At 57.0% G+C, this 21,148-nt stretch overlaps 2 protein-coding genes across 3 annotated transcripts in view; both read right to left on the reverse strand.

Annotated features, from left to right (window-relative positions):
• The window catches only part of MBTPS1 (membrane bound transcription factor peptidase, site 1), a 30,927-nt gene extending 18,272 nt beyond the window's left edge, over positions 1-12,655 (reverse strand). Inside the window, exons 1-7 of the mRNA XM_004704767.2 lie at positions 12,512-12,655; positions 7,910-8,390; positions 7,390-7,647; positions 3,507-3,710; positions 1,717-1,827; positions 1,429-1,538; positions 915-1,031 (exon numbers count right to left, since the gene is read on the reverse strand). Coding sequence (XP_004704824.1) covers positions 915-1,031; positions 1,429-1,538; positions 1,717-1,827; positions 3,507-3,710; positions 7,390-7,647; positions 7,910-8,084 — 975 coding nt within the window. The 5' untranslated portion in view covers positions 8,085-8,390; positions 12,512-12,655. The remainder of the gene's footprint in view (positions 1-914; positions 1,032-1,428; positions 1,539-1,716; positions 1,828-3,506; positions 3,711-7,389; positions 7,648-7,909; positions 8,391-12,511) is intronic.
• A 2,133-nt stretch (positions 12,656-14,788) lies between these two features.
• The window catches only part of HSDL1 (hydroxysteroid dehydrogenase like 1), a 9,914-nt gene continuing 3,554 nt past the window's right edge, over positions 14,789-21,148 (reverse strand). For both annotated transcript variants that reach the window (XM_045293727.1, XM_045293726.1), the window contains 3 exons: positions 19,582-20,027; positions 19,197-19,424; positions 14,789-18,357 (listed from right to left, as the gene is read on the reverse strand). In XM_045293727.1, the coding sequence (XP_045149662.1) occupies positions 18,274-18,357; positions 19,197-19,424; positions 19,582-20,027 (758 nt within the window). In that variant the 3' untranslated portion in view covers positions 14,789-18,273. The remainder of the gene's footprint in view (positions 18,358-19,196; positions 19,425-19,581; positions 20,028-21,148) is intronic.

Raw genomic sequence — 21,148 nt, forward strand, 5'->3', positions numbered from 1 at the left:
CTCGTCTACTGAGACCAGAACTCGGTCTGCATGAGCCATGCCTCGTGTACTGAGACCAGAAGAACTAGGTGGTGCCCAGCTACCACGGCCAGCCACTCCGACCAGGATGGATTGTGAAGGACGGGAGGGAAACGGAGACTGGAAGCCCGAGTCTCAGAAAGTCTGGAGCTGACCCCGGTCACCTTAAACTGATCTACAACCTAAAAAATGTTACCTGTGAGTGGGTAGTTCTGTCACACAAAAACCAGAGACATGTATTTGAGACCCTGACCTCTGAAAACAAAGATGAGGAGATAAGGGGCTGGGAGGATACAGCCTCAGCAGAGCAAACAGAACACCAGGAAAGAGCATGCTGACGCAGCACGGAACACCTAAGTGAGGTCCCTGAACACACCTGTATGCACACCGCCAAGCGGAGGCCTAACTGGTTGAGTCAGCTTTCACTGGAAACACAATGAAATGCACAGGTGTGCCCCAAAATGGGGCGGAAGCTGGAGGTGAGCGACAGACCCCTGCAACAGAGCAGTGGGCTGCACAGACTGCCTGCTTCCCAGTGGTTCCGGGGAGCGAGCACAGCCCGGGGGAACCCATGCATGGTTCCCGTGAGAATGAGCCACACAGGGCGGAGACTCAAGGCATCTGCTACTGGGACAGTGGTCCTGTCCGTCCACTCTCAGGTGCCCAGGAGTGTGGAGCCTTACCACAGGAGGAGTGCCTGGTCTCAAGAAAACCACTGGGAGCCCCGTACCACATGCACGGCTCGGACACTGACTGGATGGCCCCGAAGCAGGTGTTTGGCTGAGCCAACCACCTGACCTCCCAATGCCAATTGCTGTTACGATGAAGGGCCCCACAAGCAACGCCCTCTGGGTCTGCACACAGGGTGGGGTGGGCCCGGGCAGCTCGGCACCCACCTTGTCAACGAAGGGGTGGTCCATGAAGTCGGGGCCGCCGATGCTCAGGTTCAACACGTCGATCTTCTTCAGGATGGCGTAGTTGAACGCGTCCAGGAACCAGGACGTGTACGACACCTGAGCAGGTCAGAGTCCCTTCTGTGCCACAAGTCGCTCAACGAGCCCCACCACGGGCTTCCCAGGGAAAGGCAGACGCAGTAGCGCCTCGATTTTCTGAAGGATACTTTGCTGTTATTGAGTATACACAAGGGGACTTCCAAAAGTCCACAGAAAGATGGAGTTGAAAGGTGAAAGAAATCTACACTCCTTTGGAAAAGCCCCCCATACAAGAGGATGCGCAGGCCAGCATGTGTGCCAGGGCTGCCAGAGACCTGGGGTGAGCTGAGCTGGTGAGCAGGGGTCGGGGCAGAAGGCAGCCTCACAGAGACTGAAGGAGGCTGGCCTGCAGCTCAGAGTGTCATGGTGAGTGTGTGTCCTATAACTCCTGCCCGCAGTGCTTCAGGGAGGCACCTACCTGATTATTGGTGAAGACTCTGAAGATGTGGAGTTCGGCATCAGGGGCAAAGCCCTGGCACTCCCTCATGCTGGCGATCACCCCTGCCACAAAGGTGCCGTGGCCCAGCCCTGCAGCAGAGGAGGTGACCACGACTGAGGATGGACAACACCCGGCAGCCTCAGGGCCCTTGGGGTCTCCACCTCGAGTCTAGGCCCAGCCCCTCCCGCCTCCTTCCCTGGCTACCCCATTCTCTCTCAGATGCTGTGCCAAGAGCTATAAGCCCAGCAGGAGTAGAGGGGGGCTCACCATCGTCCAGTGTCCGCTCGTTGGTCCAGTTGGTCCTCTCCTTCACATTCTTGAAGTGGGGGTGCTTCTCACTGAGCCCCGTGTCAAAGACAGCCACTCGGACACTGGCCCCTGATTCCACGGGGATAATGCACCACGGTCAGAAACCACATGGGGCTCCCTCCCAGCCACCGGAGCTCTATGTGCACAGCTGGGGGCTGAGGGGTCCAGGACCACGGGAGAGACCCTGCTGTGGCTGTTCAGCTGCTGGCAAGACCAAAGAAAGTCCTTCTGGACAGGTCACGCACCGACAATTGCTACTGGTCGATGCCCTGGGAATGCACACCAGGCCTCCCACTCTCAACTCCTCAGAGGGCCAAGAGCACCCGCCAAACACATAGCTAAGGAGCAGGTCTTGCTCCAAAGCCCGGACTGCCCCTGCCCTGCCCTGGGCTGCAGCTTACTGATGCAGCTTATTAACAGCTGTAAGCATGTGACACTTTCTGGAATGAGCTATGGATGGAGGGGCAGACCACACGTAGGAAGTAGCCCCCCCTTACATAAAAAAACCCAACCCACAGCTATGGAGTTGCATCTGACTGATAGTGACCTTATGAAGGGTTTCCGAGGCTCTAAATCTTCAGAGCAGCCAGCCTCATCTTTCTCCCTCAGAGCAGCTGGTGAATTCAAACTACTGACCTAGCGGTGAGCAAACTGATGAGAAGCCCCAGGGCACCTTCCTTCTGTGGCCAACCCCAACAATATGGGCATAACAAGGGGGCCTCAAAGAGTTGGTGGTGAAGTGGAATTAAAAAGCAGATGCTTTCTCCACAAACATTTTGAAGCCCTCCCCACCCCACCCCATCGGGAGTGGGTCATGGGGGCTCCTCTCCCATCAACACTGATGCATCTGTTTCTGATAGCAGCCAGAGCCATCTGCTCCACCCTGAGACACCATCAACCCCAGGGACCTGGAAGTTCTAGCAAACGTCTCCTGATCCTGGGTGAGCGCTGCATTGGCTGGAGGGTCATACGTGTCACTGATAAGCACGCACTGCTCCCAGATATCCAGCCCCAGAAACACGCGCCCACAGGAAGGGGCGTCTGTGTGGGGGACACAGAGAGCGCTCTGCAGGGGAGACGGGGGAGGCAAGAAGGAGGTCTGATCATCAGGAGATATCGGCTCACGTGGGTACAGACCTTTGCCTCGGCTACAACAGGCACTTTCTGGAGGGAAGCTTGCTTCCCTCCGCAGTGTTGCTAACTGTCCTAGTCTGAAACCCACACCCGGCGAGTCAGACGGTCAGCTCCTCTGTCACTTGGCATGCGGGGCCCACACGGACGCAGAACGAATGCTCACTACACTGCCAGATGGACGAACACGAGAAGGGAGCCCGTGCTGGGTATTAGAACCACAGCCTGACAGTGAAGCTGGCTTCCTGTTCACCAGGGGTCCTTGAGCTGGTCTGCCTTAGGCCTGTGTGCCTCCCTGGGATTCTGCTCCCCAGTCAGCCTGTCCCTTGCGTGGAGTGCAGGCAGAGATGAGGATGGAGGGTGAGGAGTGTCGAGTTCTGTTTAAGACCTGAAGGGGGTGAAAACAGCCTCGGGGCCCACCTGTGAGACTGGTAACTGCCTGGCTGACTTTCTGTCCTTCCCAAGAGCTGTGGGCCTGTGCTGGCGGGGGAGCAGTGGCCACCACCCACCCCGAGCAGAGCAAGTGCTGCCGGAAGAGAGCAGGAGCCCGTCCGTACGTGGCGTCCAGAACCCCCACCCAGGGCTTCTCTCGCCCTCCACCTGCCTGCAGGACGCACCTGTGTAGCCCATCTGCCACAGCACGTCGGCCTGCAGGGTCTGCGCCACCTGCCGGGGGATGGCCCTGAGCAGCCGTCGGCTGGAGTGGCGTCCGGTGGCGTGCCAGAACCCGGAGCCCAGGGAGAGGCTGGCCCTGCGTAGGGGGCGGGACGACGGCCACTTCTGGCTCCAGCGGGTGTCATTGCAGGGCCCGGTGGGGTCAGCTGGTCCCAGGAGGGGGAGGAGAGAGAGGAGAGAGAGGAGAGGCGGTCACACACATTGACAGACAGCAGGGGCGGGTAGGGCTGCCGAGCAGGGTTTTCCCAGCTGAGGACAGAGCCCGGTCCTGACTCGCCTGGAGTGTTCTCACCATTCAAGGCACACGGGCTCACACTCATTTGCAGAGAAGCAGAGCCACGTGTAGCCTTAAAATAGAAGCACAACCAGGTTTTCACGCGCAACTCCTCCCTGATGGGAAGGAAGGGGGAGGGAAGGGCCAAGAACTAGAGTGGGAAGCTGGGAATCGGGAGCGGTCCCCTCCTGTCTTCCTCCCGTTGGTGTTCCTGACACACGCACGTGTCCTTCCCTTTCATATGTTGTTGTTCTGAAGGGTGAAAAAGTGGCGTGGATAAACACGGAGGGAAAAGGTGGGGGGGAGCGCGCATACATCAAAACATGCCAAAATGGACACTACAGAGGGTGGATTTTCTCATCTGTCAATCAGATCTTAAACCTCCTTCCGGAGCGTGGGCGGAAACCAAGATTTCAAAGGAGCCTGAAGCAGCAGCAGCAGCAGCAGCCCCTGCCATCGTTCCCAGGGCCAAGTTCTCTCCCTGACTCCAGCCTCCCCGCACCCGAGATCCAGCCGTAAAGTCAACAGCCTGGAGCTGTACTGGAGGCACTGACCGGGCACCCTGTTCAGGGAGAGGGCGAGTCTGGCCGGCTCCCCTCCCACAGTACTGTCAGGGCTGGCCTCTGCCTTTAGAAGGGTGACAGAAAGTAGAGAATGTGAGGAGACTTGAGACCCTGACACCCAAGTAGCTAGTGAAGGCCCTGGGAGTTTTCAGGAGCCCGGAGAGATGCAATGGGGAGAGGGACCTCGCCCCCTCGCACACCCCCCGGAATCCTCAAACGTGTGTGAGAGAGAGCACCTGAGGGCCAGTGGGTGCACGCACACACGCCTGCTTCCAAGTACTTGTGAGTGTTGTCCTGTGGAACACAGGTCAGCTTTGTCTCCTGCCCGCTGGCCAAGGCAATGGCTGGGATCCAGAACGCGACAGGTTTCAACCCCAAAGAGCGACAGCCACCATCAGCTTTGAGCGTCTCCGACGCTGCTTGCCACCTCTGCTCGGCCCTCCTCCTGGGCAGCACGTCACTCTAGCTGCACAGGGGCGCTGTGGTGCACGCAGAGGCACCACTGTGTGCTTGAGGAAAACACACAAACCCAAACACACTGCCCCTCGGTGTCTCTGAGACTCTTAACTCTTTATGGGAGGAGAAGCCTCATTGTTCTCCCAAGGAGCAGCTGGTGGTTTTGAACTTGTGGTTAGCAGCCTGATGTGGAACCCACAATGCCACCAGGGCTCCTCGGGGTGAGGACATGGAAGCTTACAGGAGTGTGGCTCACGGCTAAAGGGGGCGCCGGCTTCCTGGCGGGGGCGGTCCACCTCACAGACAGGGAGGAGGAGACTGACTGCCAGGTGCTCAGTGGGCAGGCCGTGTGGTATTCCCTCCAGCATTAGAAAGCACGTATGGTGGTGGAAAGAGAGCGCTGTGTATCACTCTCATTTCTTTGTATTTTGCTGCTTTGCCTTGAAACAGTGACTTTACAAGGAGAACCGATACCACTAACAAAAGACCCCGACAAACACACTCATCGCTGTTACTGAGTCCACGTGGACTCTTAGGAGCCCAGGACTGGGTAGAACAGCCCCTGTGGGTCTCCAAGGCTGCAACTGCTTATGGGAGTAGAAAGCCTCACCTGTCTTCTGAGGAGCGGATGGTGGCTTCGAACTGCTGACCTTGCAGTTAGCAAACCAGCATGTAACCCACTGTGCCCCAGGGACCCTCATGGGCATCCAGAATACAACATGACTCAATTATCTTCAAGTCAATGCCAACTCACAGCAACCCCGTTAATGGGCGTAGAACACCCGCCTTTCTCCTGTGCATGGAGCTGCTGGTGGCTTGACCTGTCAACCTTGTGGGCGCCCCCCAACACATGACTTATCATGCCACCAGGGTTCCTTCTGGGAGAGGGGACGGACACACACACACACACACACACACACACACACTCAGTTCCTATCCTTCTGGTAGGCAGATTACTTCGCCGTCTCCTTGTGTTTCCGTTTCTGTGAGGCTGTCCGACCTCAGAGGCTCAGAGGCACTGTTGGGCAGATGCACGGTACAAGAGGAGGCAGACCAGGCTACCTCTCTTTGCTCACGGTGCCAGCACCAACAGAAGACACGGAACAGACAGGAACACAACACTGCTGGGAGGGTTCCCTGGTCCTCCTGCTGTAGACAAGCTCTCCAAGAACGCGCCCCTCCACAGGGTGCCTTTGAAATAAAAGGTCCCGCCCAAACCTTGGGTCCCAAGGGGAGCTGCTGGGCCAGTTCAGTTGCAGGCAGAGAGGCCAGCTCAGACCGCGGACGGCTACTGTGTGCCGGGATGCCAAAGAGTCGCCCTTGCTCCAGGGAGCCTTGGTGGTGTGGCGGCTGTGACCTCACAGTGCCTGGGAGAAAGAGGAGGCTTCCTGCTCCGGGAAAGAGTGACACCCTCAGACACCAGCAGGGGGAGTTCGGCCCTGGCCCACAAGCTTGCTATGAGGGGCCAACTCAATGGCAATGGATTAGTTTTGACCCAGATCCTCCAAGGACAGACCCCTCTCGGGGGCTCCTTAGGAAGAAGGTGTCAGGAAATGGGAACCTGCGTGGGTGAGAGAAGGGGCAGAAAGGCTGTACTGGACCCCACTGCCCACCACAAGGGTGAACCTGCTGGCTCACTCTTGGAGGGGACAGTGGTGCTGGGAAAGCTTCACCGGGAAACCTTCCCCCACCTAACCTGCGCCCTGAGCGCTTGCCTCTTCAGACGCTTGTCCATCCCTCAACTCACACCACAGTGAAACGCACACGAATGAGTCCCTGAAGGATGCCCAGCTACTGTTCGCCGTGGTGTCCAGGGAAAAGCATGGACTCTCGGGAAGGCGAGGGTGAGGGGATACTGTTCCTCAGAGTGGATGGGCCTGCAGGGAGGGCACGCTGCGAAGCGACCACTCCAGTCTGGGACTTTCCTGAACAAAGCTGTCTACAGCCTGTGGCAACACCTGCTGAGGGGCCCTTGCCGCCCCCGCAGAGCCTCGCTGTGTGTGGCCCTGTGGTGCTGCGTGGCAGAGCGAGACCCCAGAGGACACACAGCAGAGGGCCCCACACGGGCGGAAAGGGAGAAGCCCCACGGCGGGAAGGAGCAAGGAGAGGAGAGCAAAGAGTCCCCGGGGTGGGAGGGCTGTTCCTGAGAGGTGGGAGGGCTCTGGGCTGACCGTGGGGAAAGGTCACTTCCAGTCCCACCACGACCACGGATATCGAGTCAGTCCTGACTCAAGACGGGTGGTCTCAGAGGACAGGGTAGGCCTGCCCCAGCGGGTTCTGAGGTTGCAAATCTTTACGGAGTGGAACAACTCATTTTTCCCGAGGAGCAACACTGCTCGCTCCTTAACTCTGTGGCGTCCCAATCATTGTCAACAACTCTGTGTGTGTGTGTGTGTGTGTGTGTGTGTGTGTGTGTGTGTGTGTGTGAGGGAGAGAGAGAGAGAGAGAGAGAGAGAGAGAGAGAGAGAGAGAGACTGACTGACTTCCTGGTGTGCTCATGGCAGGGAGGTGACCCCGAGACCCCATACTCACACTCCGCGTACTTGAGGGATCGGAAGACCTTCCGCTGGGGGGTGACACGCTTGATGTTGGGGTGGCCTTCCAAGGTGAGCAGCCCTGCTCTCTGCTTCTCCTTGATCTGAATGACCTCAAAGTCGCTGGGGTAGTCACTAGATGGGTTGTCACGGGGGAGGATCTGCCAGTTGTCCACGTCGCTGCTCCTCAGGGCACTTGAGATAAAGGAGCTGCGGGCCTTGGCGGTGAAGTACCCGTTGAAGGCCACGATGTACTCTGAAACCAAGGAGGCCCAGCACTACGGCAGGCTGCTCACCCCAAGCCCCTGCACCCCGCGCCCCAGCAGCTCTCCCAGACCCTCCCTGCCACCCACTACAGGGGAGGTTCCTTTCCTGGCAATGGTGCCTCAGTACAGACCCCAGACTGTCTTGCCCTTGGATGCCTGACCGTCCAGAAGCTGGGCCCCTGCTCCCCTGCCAGGGAGGGGAGAGAATGTGCCTGGGCTGAGCTTGGGGAGGCCAGCGGGACAACTGCTTACCGTATTCCACCACGGTCGAGGAGAACTCCACCTTCAGTGTCAGGTGTGGGCAGCCGGGGCACGGGGCCTTCTCCAAAGGCCTCTTCTCCAGCCGGCCCCCCAGGGGCTGCTGCTTCCCGCGGAGCAGGGCCACCAGCAGCAGCAGCAGCAGCAGCCAGGAGAGCGCACGCGGCATGGTCGTGCGAGGAGGCACCCCCCCAGTCCTGGAAACCCAAAGCTTGACTACAAGGTCCGTGCCGTCTCGGCCAGGGGCACATGCATCACTGCTCAGCCACCTCGCGGTCCGGTCTGCCGCGGAGCCCCGGGGAGCGGCGTGGCCTGGTGCGGCCTGGCCAGAGAGGAGGCGTTCATTTCTTTCTCCGCTTCTTCTCCATCGTGGGCTCCAGGCGCCTCCCGCTCCGGCGAGACTACGGAGTTCTGAGAGCCATTTGCAGTGTGGAGTCAAGGTCCAAGGGCAGTGGGGGATCACTTGTGGGCCAACCTACGGGACAGAACACCGCCAGGCGTCAGTGGACCTGGGGCACGGTCTGGTCCCAGGGGCCGAAGAGGTAACCCCACTCCACGATGACCTCAGGTGGGCCGGAGCAGAACTGTGCTCCAGGGGTCTGCAGCCGTCAGCTAGCTTCTCAGAAGTGGATCACCCACCAGGTCTTTCTCCCAGGACCCTCAAGGTGACCTGAACCTCCAATCCGTCAGTGAGGGGCAACACACACTGACCATGTGATCACCCAGGGCTTCCATCTGAGTTCACATAGCCAAGAAGCGGCTTACCTTCCCACATTGACTTCACTATACCACACCTGGCTCACTAGGGGGCACGGCGACAGAGAGCTAAGGCAGCTTCAATGGTAAAAAGGATCTATTAAATGAGAGAAATGGTGGTGGTGGTTGGGGGGAGTTAAGGATAACTGTGATTAGCAGGCAGTCAGCATGGTGGCCCTGGGCGTCCCAGCAGCTGAGAGGCGAGGGACCAAGACCTGAGGACCTGTATCATGGGCTCCCACGTTGCTGTCTTTTTACCTTCCAAGGCCTCCCTCAAGCACGGACCCCCAGTTCCACTTCAATTCCCCCAAATGCCATCATGGGCCCGGTGAAAGCTGGACTCTCCCTCCCATCTCCCTATCTCCCTCCCTCCTGAGGTGCCTGGTGGCGGTAGGGGCTGTGTGGGGGGCTGCTAGAGCAGGTTCGATTTTGTGAGGGCACACACGGGGTGGGGGTGGGGGTGGGGACACACCCACTCAGGGGCTGAGCCTCAGGTCTGGCCTTATGAAGAGGCTAGGTTATGTGGCCTCCCTACAACCTCCCCTAAGAATTTACTCCAAACAAGCATGGACCCGTGTGACGTCTGCATAAGGACGCTGGCTGCAAGGCAGCAGTCTGTCCATCTGTGTAGCCACATGCAGCAGGTGCAAGGATGGCCTGGCCAGCAGGGGGGCCAGGAAGCAGTGTCCCATTCTGGTCCTATGGCTGGTTGACCAATGGCCCCGAAAGGTGTCCACATCTTCCTCCCTCGGGCCTGTGAATGGGCCTGGTGTGGCCAATGGGATGGAGGTATGAGGGAGTTACAGGTTGGGTGTTGGGTGGGAGAGGGTCCTGGGTAACCCCAGGAGAGCACTGGGCCGTGGGCAATGGAAGGATGATGGAAGCAAGTGGTTAAAGTAATGCACTGCAGGAAGCCCCTCACAAGCCACTGCGGTCTAGACGCTTCCAGCTCACGGAGACCCTACAGGCCAGGGCAGGGCTGCCTCCAAGGTTCTAACTCACAGCGACCCACAGAGATGCTGCCCCTTATGGTTGGCATGAGAGTTATTGCAAAGATCAGGGTTCAGGGCCATCTCAAATGATCCCTCTGGGGCAGTCAGGTGAGGTGGGAAGATGAGGTGGGGCCCTCAACATCTCCTTGGCCTGGCGAGGCCAGCTTTGACAGAATAAGCTGGCTTTACTGACACCGTTCCGGGAAAGCCCTGGATTGTCTAGACCACCGGAGGGGGCGATCTGGCTCGACTGAAAATGTGGCGACTAAAAAGAGGCTGCTTTGACGACGCCTTACACACTGACCAGCGTTGAACCGGAGGATGGCTGTGCTCGTCAGCCGCTGTCTCCCAGCAGGGCCACAGACCTCCGTGCTGCAACAGGCGAAGGCCGTGGGTGAGGGCCCTGCGGCACGTCTCATTCTGTCCATTTTCCCCCGGCTCACCTCATGCTCTGAAGACTTATTCCCCTCCTCGCTTGACTTTTAAATTCCTCCCGCTGGCCGACACACAAGGACTGAGAGGAGCAAATTGCCTTCGAATTCCCTGCAGCACCTCAAGGCAGGTGGGCGGTTCCTCATCAGCCTCCAAGCGGCCCCAGGTAGGTCAGCCAGCGCAGGGCGGCCAGGGAGTGATTCCGCGTTCTGCACCATCCAGGGACTCCACACCTCTTCTTCCCTTGTGTGCAGGGAAAACTCTCTAGGGAGGCCCAGAGACCCCACTGCCCCCAGGGTTTCTGAGGCTGGAAACCTTTCTGGGTACCGACTGTTACTGCTTTTACTGGGGACCTCAACCTGTAGGGTAAGCACCCCAATGCCAGGCTCCTGCTGCTGCACACAGCGGCAGGTATACTGTAATGTTTCTATTTGTAGTGAACGCCCTGCTGGACAGACAGACGGCAGGTGGCAATAACCATGTGACGCGGGATCAACCCGCCATAGAAGAGGGCGCTGTAAGGCTAAAGGGGAGTAGAGGCGTGACTCCTGAAAGCAGCCAGAGAGGCCTGCATGAGAGTCTCAGAGAAAGCAAACTGAGGGACAGAAAGTAGCTTAGTGCTTGCCTGGGGCCAAGCCCCAAACCAAACTCACTGCCATTGAGGTGGTTCTGGCTTACAGGGAACCTACAGAACAGGGTACAGGAGCCCTGGTATAGTAACAGGTTATGTGTTGGGCTGCTTACTGCAAGGTCAGCAGTTCAAGCCCACCAGCCACTTCGAGGGAGAAAGAGGAGGCTTTCTGCTCCCATAAAGAGTCTGTCTGGGGCATGTACACTGGTACAGATAAGAGCTGGAAACACAGGGAATCCGGGACAGATAAACCCCTCCGGACCAATAATGAGAGTAGTGATACCAAGAGGGTAAAGGAAAGGTGGTGGTGGGGGGAGACCAATCACAATGATCTACATATAAACTCCTCCCTGGGGACAGACAACAGAAAAGTGGTTGAAAGGAGACAGTGGTCAGTGTAAGACATGAAAAAAATAATACTTTATAAATTATCAAGGGTTCATGAGGAAGGGAGGGAAAATGAGGAGCTGATACCCAGTAGAAAGAAAATGTTTTGAGAATGATGATGGCAACAAAGGTACAAATGTGCTTGACACAATGGGTATGGAACTGTGATAAGAGTTGTATGAGCCCCCAGTAAAATTATTTTTAAAAAAGAGTCCGTCTGGGCAAATCACTAGGGAGCAGTTTTACCCTGTCCTACAGGGTTGCTATGCGTCAGAATCACCCAGTCACAGTGTGTTTGGTTCAGGGTAAAAATGCCCCATAGGGTTCCCGAGGCTTTAATTCTGTGTGAGAAGAAAGCCTCATCTTTCTCAGGTAAAGGAGCTGGGGGATTGGAACCGCTGCCCTTGCAGTTCGCAGCCCTGAATGTAACCCACTCTACCTCCGGGGCTCCTTTGAGGCTTGGTAGTGAGTGCAAACAAGCACGAGGGATCTTTCAGGGGTGGGGAAAACGTTCTAAAAGTGGATGGTGGGGACACCGGCTACACAACTCTCAAAATCCAGAGACCACCGAACAACCCACACCCCACAGCCACCATCCAGTCCATTCCAGCTCAGGAAACTTAGAGGACAGAGGGGAACGGAGTCTGTGTGTTTCAAAGGCTGTCAGTCTTTATGGCAAGAGAAAGCCGCATCTTCCTCCCATTGAGAGGCTGGGTTTGAACTCGCTGATGGACGAGGCTAACAGTACCAAGGATGGTACCAAAAAGCTCTTACCATAAAATAAATGTAATTTAAAAAGTGATTCTTCAGATTTATTAAGAATCCTCTGGCGGCAGTAAGGCTCTTCCCCAAACCCTTCATGCAACCGGAGCCCGGGAAGTGGGAGCCCAGAGCTGGCTTCCTGGGGCGCAAGAAGCCAGCTGCAGAATTCACCTGAGGTCTGATCCCACCCACCGCCTGGAGAAGCGTCCTTCGGAGCTTCAAGGAAATGCAAATATTTGTCTTGACTTCAGTAGATGAGGAAGTCAAGATTCCCCGGAGTCTCCGCCCGAATCGAGGGGTGCTCGCCAGGTGGCGGGATGGTCCGGGGGCGCCTCGGGACGCCGGTTCTGGGGTCCCCGGGGCACACGCCCACCCTTCTGGCCGCGGGCAGAGCGGCGTCCGGGGCATCTGGACCTCCGGGAAGGCTGGGGGCCCAGGGCCACATGCGCCCGGGAGGGCCGGCGGACACCCCCGGGGCGGGGCGGGCCGTCGGGTCCCGGACCAGGGCGCGCGCGGGGAGGTCTGGGCGCTCACGCCCCCCTCGTCCCCGACGCGCGGCTGCCAGTCCCCGCGGCGCCGCAGTACAGGCCCGGGGGCCGTCCGCGCGGCGAGCGGGGGTCCTGGACCGCACCTCACCTCAGGGCCTCGGGGGCGGCCGGTCGCCACACCTGCGCGGCGAGTAGGGGGCAGACGGACTTGCAGCCGCTTCAGGCTGCGGTCCAGAGGGCTCGGGATAACGGAGCCGCGGCGGCTAGCACGCCTCGGGTCTCCATTCGGGGCTGTTTACTCGCAACTCTCGCGAGACCGCGTAACCTGAGCGGACCAGCAGCTGGAAGCACCGCCCCCGCGTGCTCGGCGAGCACCGGGCCTGCGTGCGCGCTCCCGAAGCCCAGGGGCCGAACGAAAATCTCGCGATGTTTACGGCGTGGGTTGGGGCTGGGGGCCGGAAAGATGGAGGCGTGGTCAACCCTATAGGTGTGGGTGAAGTCGGTGAGAATTGAAGTATTCGGACGTCCTCGCTGGAATTTGAAGCCAGAAAACGGGCCAGTTGGGTGAGATTTTACCAACGGTGACCCTGGTGAAATAACTCTTTGGGGAGGTCTGCTAGCCTTGAATGCTGAATAATCATTAAAAAAAAAAAAAGAAGTACCAAACTCACTGCCATCAAATCGATTCCCAGGTAAAAAGAAGAGCTAATACCAAGGGCTCAAGAAAATGTTTTGGAAATGATGATGGCAACGTCTGTACAAATGTGTTTGACACAATTGATGTATGGATTGTTATAAGACCTGTAAGCCCCCCCTGATAAAATGATTTATTAAATTTTAAAAATCTATTCCGATTCATAGGAACCCTGGAAGACAGAGTAGAACTGCCCCTGCAGGTTTCCAAGACTGCAAATCTTTGCAAGGGCTTCAAACTGCCGGCCTTTCCGTTAGCACCCCAACTCAACCCATTACACCACCCATTACTGTGAGCTGCCCCTGAGTTGGTTCTTACTCAAAGCAACTTTGTGTACGAAAAAAGGGAAACACTGCTCATCCTCATAATTGTGTCTTATGTTTGAGCTCATTGTTCCAGCCACTGTGTCATTCCATCTGGTGGATGGGGCTTCCTCTCCTTTGCTGTACTTCCTTTCTACCAAGCAGAGTGTCCTTCTCCAGGGACTGGTCTCTCCTGACATGTCTGCATGGAGAGTCAATACTGCAGTGCAAATGCTTTCTGTTGGCCCCTCTAAAACAAACCCAGCCAACTGACTCCTGGCTACCCTGTAGCATGCTGCCTGGGTCTCCGAGCCCTAGTATCACTGTCGGATGAGCTGGACCGCTAACCCCAAGGCCAGAGGTTCAAGCCCACCAGTCGCTCCTCAGGAGAAAGTTGCAACAGCCTGGCTCTGGACTGTCTGGGAAGCCCTATAGAGGGTTGCTGTGAGTTAGAATTGACCCAGTGGCTGGCTGTCCTTTGTCCTGCTGAGCGATGGTGAGCTCCAACCTCTAACCTTCCAGTTAGCAGCCCAGTGCTGACCTCTCTAGGTTCTGGCTCCAAAGGTAGGCTCGGGGTCCTTCCCCTGAACCCTGGCCATCTTTTAACAGCCCTGGGTCACTGTGTAAGTGGCACAGTGGGGAAACAAAAGATGAGCAGTTTGGTTCCACCAGCCCCTCTGAACAAGAATGGTTAAGATATTCTGCATCTATAGATTTACACCCTGGAAAACCCTTTGAAGCAGTGCTACTCTGTCATTGTGAGTCTGTGAGCCAGAATCCACCAAGTAGTAGTGGGTTTGATAAGCCTTTAAATGCAGACAGGGCAGAATTGGATTAGGCCAATGTGTTACATAGTTGTCAAGTGATAGTGACAAGGGTTAGAACTGGGTTAGGCCAATATGTTGCAAACAGTTGCCAAGTGCTGGAGCAGTAATTCTCAACCTTCCTCATGCCAGGACCCCTTAATACAGTTCCTCATGTTTTGGTGCCCCCCACCCCTAACCATAAAGTTATTTCCGTTGCTACTTCATAACTCATTTTGCTACTAGTATGAATCAGGGGACCCCTGTGAAAGGGTCCTTCGACCCTCAAAGGGGTTGAGACCCACAGGTTGAGAACTGCTGTGCTAGAGACAAAGGTTAGGAACTAGGTTACAAGTGAGTTGCATAGTTATCAAGTGCTAGTGAATGACTTGGGTTAGGAACTGAGCTCGGCCAATGAATTGCAAACACAGTTGCCAAGGGATTGTGAAGCACCACAGCAGGGCAGCTGAAGCTGCTGGCAGCTCCAGACAACTCCTTCAAATCCAAGGGGGTGGGCTTCACCTAGTGAGTTCATGGGAGTTCTGCCCAGCAAGACAGGGACCTCCCATGCCTCCTGAAATGCAGACATTTACCCTGGACATCGCAGCCAATTCCATCACTCCAAGTTTGGGGAAGAAATAGAACTTTTATTAGAAGGTACCACCAGCGAGGAGACTGACAGTTAGCCAGATTTCTTAGTGGCATCCTGTTTGCGATCAGAATTCATGGACAATATATTTGCCTTTTCCTGGAGAGTAAAGTAGAGACATTTTACAATAACTCAATTTTCAGCACAATCACAGGGAACAAGTGTTGACCACGAGCAAGCAAACAGAACAATCCGGTTCTTCTAGTCTTAGGCCAGTCACAGGATGTCTTTGTGGACTAACTAGAAAGTAGGATCAAGCTTTTAATCACTAACGGGTAAATAAGAGAAGGCTCTCCTGCCCCTTGTAGGTGGAGCCTGCATCCACCCTGTTTGTCTTTGAGCAATCCGTCAAGCTACAAAACCTGCACAGAGGGTGCGTGTAGTAAGGGGGATCTTTTCTAACCACATTAAGTAGAAGAACTTGGGCTATCGGCTTTCCACAGCTCTTAGCTCAGTAAAGAGCAGAGACACAATTAGTCCAAAGGACTCGTGAACCACAGGAACCCCAGCCTCTGAGAACCTGAGACCAGAAGAACTAGATGGTGCCCGGCTACCACTTGGAAAATGATCGCAATAGGGGGGTCCTGGATTAAAAAAGGAGGAAACATGAAATAAAAAATCATTTAAAAAGTCTGCTAGAAACTGATGGACTACGCAGGGCTATGGCTCTTAGTCACACTCAGGCCTAGAACTGAACTCACCCTTTCACCCCCTCACCTCCCCCTCCCTCCTGCTCAAATCCCAGCCAAACGATAGGCCTGTCCTGTGGACAGCAGCACCAGGGAGGTGGGCACGCAACCATGCACAGGTGATGGGAATGGCCGCAACTGCGCAGGGACAGAGCTCAGAAGGAATGCAAGGAAGGAGGAGGGGAAAGAAGGATGGAAGTGGGCAGTGAACTCGGGGAGGAAGTGGGAGGAAGGCTGTTCCTGTGTGGGGACTGCTGTCAGCGTCACAAATCAAACACGGGAATAACCCCCTGCACGGGAGACTTGGTTTGCAAACTTCCACCCGAATCAAATCCTGACTGAGAACCATGGTTAAGATCGCACTGCTTCACGGATCTCAGGCTGTCCGTGTTCCGCCGGCAGGGTCCGTCTTTGTTCAAAAGGAAACCCTCATTTAGAGCGGGTGAGCCAAGCACTGGGACTCGAAGGCAGACTACCCCAACTTCTGTTCCCACAGATTTTAAGTAAATAAGGGAGCTGGGGGGAGGGAAAGAAACATAAAAAGTCTCCTCCAAAGAGTGGGCTCCACCTGCCGTGGGTCTCCCTGAGCTGGTGCCCAGTTCCCTGGCCAAGCTGGGTATTTACCTGACTCAGCCTGTTGGGAAAGGTGAACCGGAAGGAGGGGGCTCAGAAGCTCACGCCTGGCCACGCTGTGCCATCACCTCTGCCACTGAGTCCTGGCGGCAGGAACGTGGAGCTTAAATGTGATCACGGTTCCTCTGACAGGTAGGGGACGAGGAAATAGCACTACTAACACCTGGAGCAGAAGCCGCGGTTTGTAAACCCTCTGCTCCTGCCTGACGTTCCAATGCTTTCCATTTCCCACTGCTCCATGCGAAACTCCACCCAGAAAGACTCCCCTGAGCTCTGGAGATCGCGGGAGAGGGCGATCGATCGGAAGGTGCAGGAAAGGGAAAGAAAGGGCACGCTTCACTAAGGAGGGGCACTCAGAGAGGACTGGAATAGCTCCCGCACCTGTTCTGTGCTGGTGTGTGCACCTGTGTCCTGAGAGGAGGGGGAAAACCAGCGCCAACGGGGCTGGCTGATGGCACGGCCACTGCTTCGCTGCCTCACTCCTGAGCCCTGCCCTCTCGGCCCCCAGGACATTAGCTGAGCTGATGAGCATGTGAGAGAAGCTGCAGCTTCGGCCCAACCCCTTAGAGTTCGGGGCCAGGGAAGAGGAGGGGGGAAAGGTCTCTAGTTTTCATGACCACAAATTAACACTGGGCGGAGAGAAAAACGCCACATGCCACACAATGCAGGCTCCCCTTGGGAGCACCCACAAAAACACCGAATCTTACTGACTTCCCCATTTGTGGTTTGCATGGGCAAGGTCGGATGGTTGGTGGACAAGCTCTGGACGCCACCAGTGGGAGTGCGGGCTGCAGGCCACGTTGGGGACCAAGCTGAGCGGAGGGCGTGGAAGCGGGCGAGGAGCTACTTAATCGATAGGCAGGCTCTCGACCTCTGACCCAAGCACTGGCTTCGGTGTCGGTCACTGGTTGGCGCGGGTTTGAATCTGCACCAACTGTCACATCTGTATCGTGACTCACGGTTGTCAGAGCCCTAAAGATGTGGTCCTTATGAATGCTTGGCATTAGTGACACCCGGACAACAACACAACACAACACAACACAACACGTTTCTGAGCAGATGTCGGTGCGGCCTGTGTTGAGGGGCACTGAGGGTGCCTCTCTCCACATCAGTACAAGCACTGGCCACACTACAGTCACGGCCCAAGCCAAGGGCGGTCACCTCGCGGGCACTTTCATACAGGGACAACACATCACATCACAGACGTCATCGGGACACCGTTTAAGGAATGTTCTGCAGACACGGGATACTGACCCGAACACTGTGACTGGAACGGGATGGGAGGGCGCAGGAGCGTGGATGGAAATGGGGTGCTGCCCACTCCTGCAGGCTGGCCCTCAGCCAGGGGGAGGAGCTTAGACGCAAGGCTGGGAAGTCAGCATGGGGCCTCAGAACCATCCCTGTGCGTCCCCGTGTCTACCACAGAGGTAAGACTGGACGCTCGGAGGGGAGCGGGGACAGTACATGTGGCCCGTCAACAGCACAGGATGGGGCCGGCTGGTTGAGTATGCAGAGGTATCGCCAACGAGGGTTGGCCCCTGTCAGGTCCCACGTCCCACCATCCTGGCAGGTCTTTGTAGAAGCCGGTTGCCCGTCAGTCAAACTGCTTGGGCATAGACATGCATGTCTCCCAAGGAAACCTCCGGGAGGAGCAGCACTTTTACACACAAACGGCCAAAGCTGTACAATGACACACTCACGCTTGCTCGCTCACTCACTCACTCGAGTCCCAGCCAGCCTGGTTATGAAACAGCACTCGGAAGCAGCCTTTCCCAATGAACACCTGGCAGCCGATGCTGCTCAGGCTGAGGAAACGGTCACTCTCCCTGAAAGACCGCCGTCCTCACGGCTGTCTGAAAGCTTGAGAGCCATGGGCCACAACTGTTTTCCGTCTGTCCCGGGACGTCTTGTTTCAGAGGGCTGCAGGATTCGCACATCCTGGGAGAGCAACGAGGGGACATGGGTTTCTCCGATCTGCCCTGCGGTCTCTGCCATGACTGGCCTATGCAGTTCAGGGCTTCCCTGGGGCTCTCCCGAGCCTGCTCAGACAGTGCACTGAACCGCCCCTCCGAAGAGACAAGACATTCGGGGCTCTCACTGTATCCTTCTGGCGCTACAGGTTCCCCTGGTCAGGCGCGGCTCAGGCCTCCGTGCACAGCGAGCGGTGGAGGAGGTTCGCGCCCCACACCCACAGCCACTCGGGCATGTACTGTGCAAAAAGGAACTAGAGGTAAAAGAGAAAGAGGATGCACAGTTAGAGCCTAGTGCCGGTAGCATGGGGCCAACACACAGCCGCCAATCCCAGACACACAATCAAGGGACAGGTGCACGCGGACTGTAGGACTGAGCACTGTGTTCTCCTGGGGTGGGGGTGGGGTGGGTAGAAACATGAGCACCACCCAGCCCCTTGCTCCAGGACACTCGGCAGCTGGTGGGCAGACCTACCTATAGGACACAGTGCAGAGTGTGGATAGATAGAAACACTCGCTTGTTACAAAAGCATTCCCGAATAGAAGACTGGCGATGTGGACAGAGGCAGAGAGAGATGCGTACAGGGCTAGTGCTGGATGAGGAAATGTGGTCTCGGCTGGCCACTGAAATATTTAATGCTTAGGTGAATGTATAAATACATTATGTGACGTGAATGTATCCATACTGTTTCCACACTGCTCCTACCTACACGACAACAGCAGGTGGCGCTGTGGACGCAGTGTTGCGTTGCTAACCTGAAGCCTGGCTATTGGAACCCACCAGGTGTGACTTGGGAGGGAGACTGAAGAAGCCTTCTGGGAGTCCCCACAGAGGATGACAGCCTCAGGGGCCCAGAAAGGGGAAGGGGCCCCACGGGGCTGCTGTTTGGAGTCCGAATGGACTCGAGGGCAGTGGGATTGGTTTTGGGGGGTGGAGGTGCCACCCAGAGAGAGCACTTGAATCATCGTCATATGACAACGGGCGACTTAACCAAGAGCCTCAGGAATCAGGTTTCAGCCCCCTCCTTCAGCTCTGCCTGCTCCAATGGGCAGGCACCGCACCTCCCTTGGGGAGCTGCGAGTGTGGTGTTACCTGGATGGAGTGGGACCAGTAGCCGGTGGTCCTTTTGGAGATCCCGAGGGTGGACACGGCGTGATGTGCATACACCCGGGGTGACGGCACCAGCCAGGAGCAGCGGTGCAGGAAGCTGCGATGGGCAGTGGTGCTGGAGGCCACGCAGAAGGGGATCAGGCTCTGCACAAAGATGCCCTTGGAGGCGTACTCGTACTGCAGCGCTCGGCTCAGGTGGTCCAAGTAGGCCTGGGAGAAACGAGGGAGGCTGACGTCAGTTTCCAGGAAGTGAAGAGCCATCCAGTGCAGGCTAACAGAGAGCCCGCACTGACCAGACACCAGTCCTGAGGGGACCAAGGGAAGAAGGGTGAATGAATGGCGAGTGGAGGAGTGGGTGGTATGCTACCTTGGAAGCGGAGAAGGCAGCCAGGTGGGGGGTGGGCTTGCAGCAGGAGCCGGAGGAGATGGTGACGACGGCCCCCTTCTTCCTGGCCACCATGCCCGGTAACACGATGTGGACCAGCAGGCTGGCAGCGGCGATGTTGACGTTAATGATGTCCCAGAGTGTGTCCTCGGGGACCTGGGCGAAGCACTGTGGGGACGGGTAGGACACGCTGACGTTGTTGACCAGGATGCCCACGTCTTTGTCTCTCAGTGCCTCTCGGATGGGGGCGTAGATCTCTCGGCCACTGCGGAAGTCTGCAGCGATGACGGCGGTCTCCACTGCGTAGGCATCCTCGATGCCCTTGGCGACAGCCTGCAGCGTCTCCAGGTCTCGGCTGATGAGCACGATGCTCAGGCCACGGCTCGCCAGCTCCTCGGCATACGCTTTCCCGATGCCGCCGGCAGCTCCTTCAACGCCACGGGGAGGAAGGACCTTGGGCTCAGAAATGCCACCTTCTTGTGGAACCCAGGCTCTCAGGGGCCTTGGGGGCTGGGGCTCCCCTGAAACCAGAACCCCAAAATACCCCCACCCCAGGGTCTCCTTACAACCCCCATCACCGTTCTGTTGAGCCAGTGAAGGCCACGTACTCGGAGCCCTTTCACATCCACCCACATGGAATGAAATGGGAGCCCTAGTGGTACCGTGGGTTGTATGGCTGCTAACCACAAGGTCTGCAGTTCAAATCCCCAGATTCCCTGAGGGAGAAAGATGAGGCTGTCTGCTCCCGTCCAGACTGACAGTCTTGGAAACAACCAGGGGCCGTTCCCCTGTGTCCTCTTAAGGGGACAGGAGGAGCTGGCACCAGCTCCACGGCTGTGCATCCACCGGGTCAAATGAACAAGGGCGAGCTGACAGGTTAGATGGGAGTCCAGGGGCAGGAGTGGACAGAATGGCCGAGAAGCAACCCAGAGGAGGAGCGGGGTGAGCCTGCTATCCCACTAGGAGGCGATTCCCTGTCATTGCGCTACACACACGGAGATTGCTGACTGCTGGGTGCCCTGCAGTGCACAGTCAACAGTAACAAAATCAGTAATGCCTGAACAAGCTGCCTTGGCATGGCCCATCGCTGCGGCCAAGCAGAGCCAGATGCACAGTCAAAACACACTGAGCCAGGTATGCACTAGGAGGGCGCCTGATAAAAACCAGCTGCTGTGGCGGTGACTCTGTCTTACAGTGACCCTGTGTGTTAGACCGGCGTGCTCCCCGGGCCAAACGGCTGTTCCCCAGGAGAACATCACCAGGCTCGCTCCTGAGGCCTCACAGGGTAAGGGAACCCCCATCCTCTCAGTTAGCAGCCAGCATGGGGACCATGGGGACCTCCCAGGGGTGGACAGAGGCTAGATGACCCCTCCCCAAGTCCGACAGGTACTAGGTAAGCCCTCTCCCACACTGGTAAGTACTAGGGAACCCCTTTCCCAGGCTGACAGGTGCTAGGTAAAGCCTCTCCCAGGCTGGTAGGTGCTTGGTAAAGCCTCTCCCAGGCTGGTAGGTGCTTGGTAAAGCCTCTCCCAGGCTGGTAGGTGCTTGG

The sequence above is a fragment of the Echinops telfairi genome, unplaced genomic scaffold (genome assembly GCF_000313985.2).
Source record: "Echinops telfairi isolate 266 unplaced genomic scaffold, ASM31398v2 ScPeMD7_2291;HRSCAF=2852, whole genome shotgun sequence".
Taxonomy (NCBI): domain Eukaryota; kingdom Metazoa; phylum Chordata; class Mammalia; order Afrosoricida; family Tenrecidae; genus Echinops; species Echinops telfairi.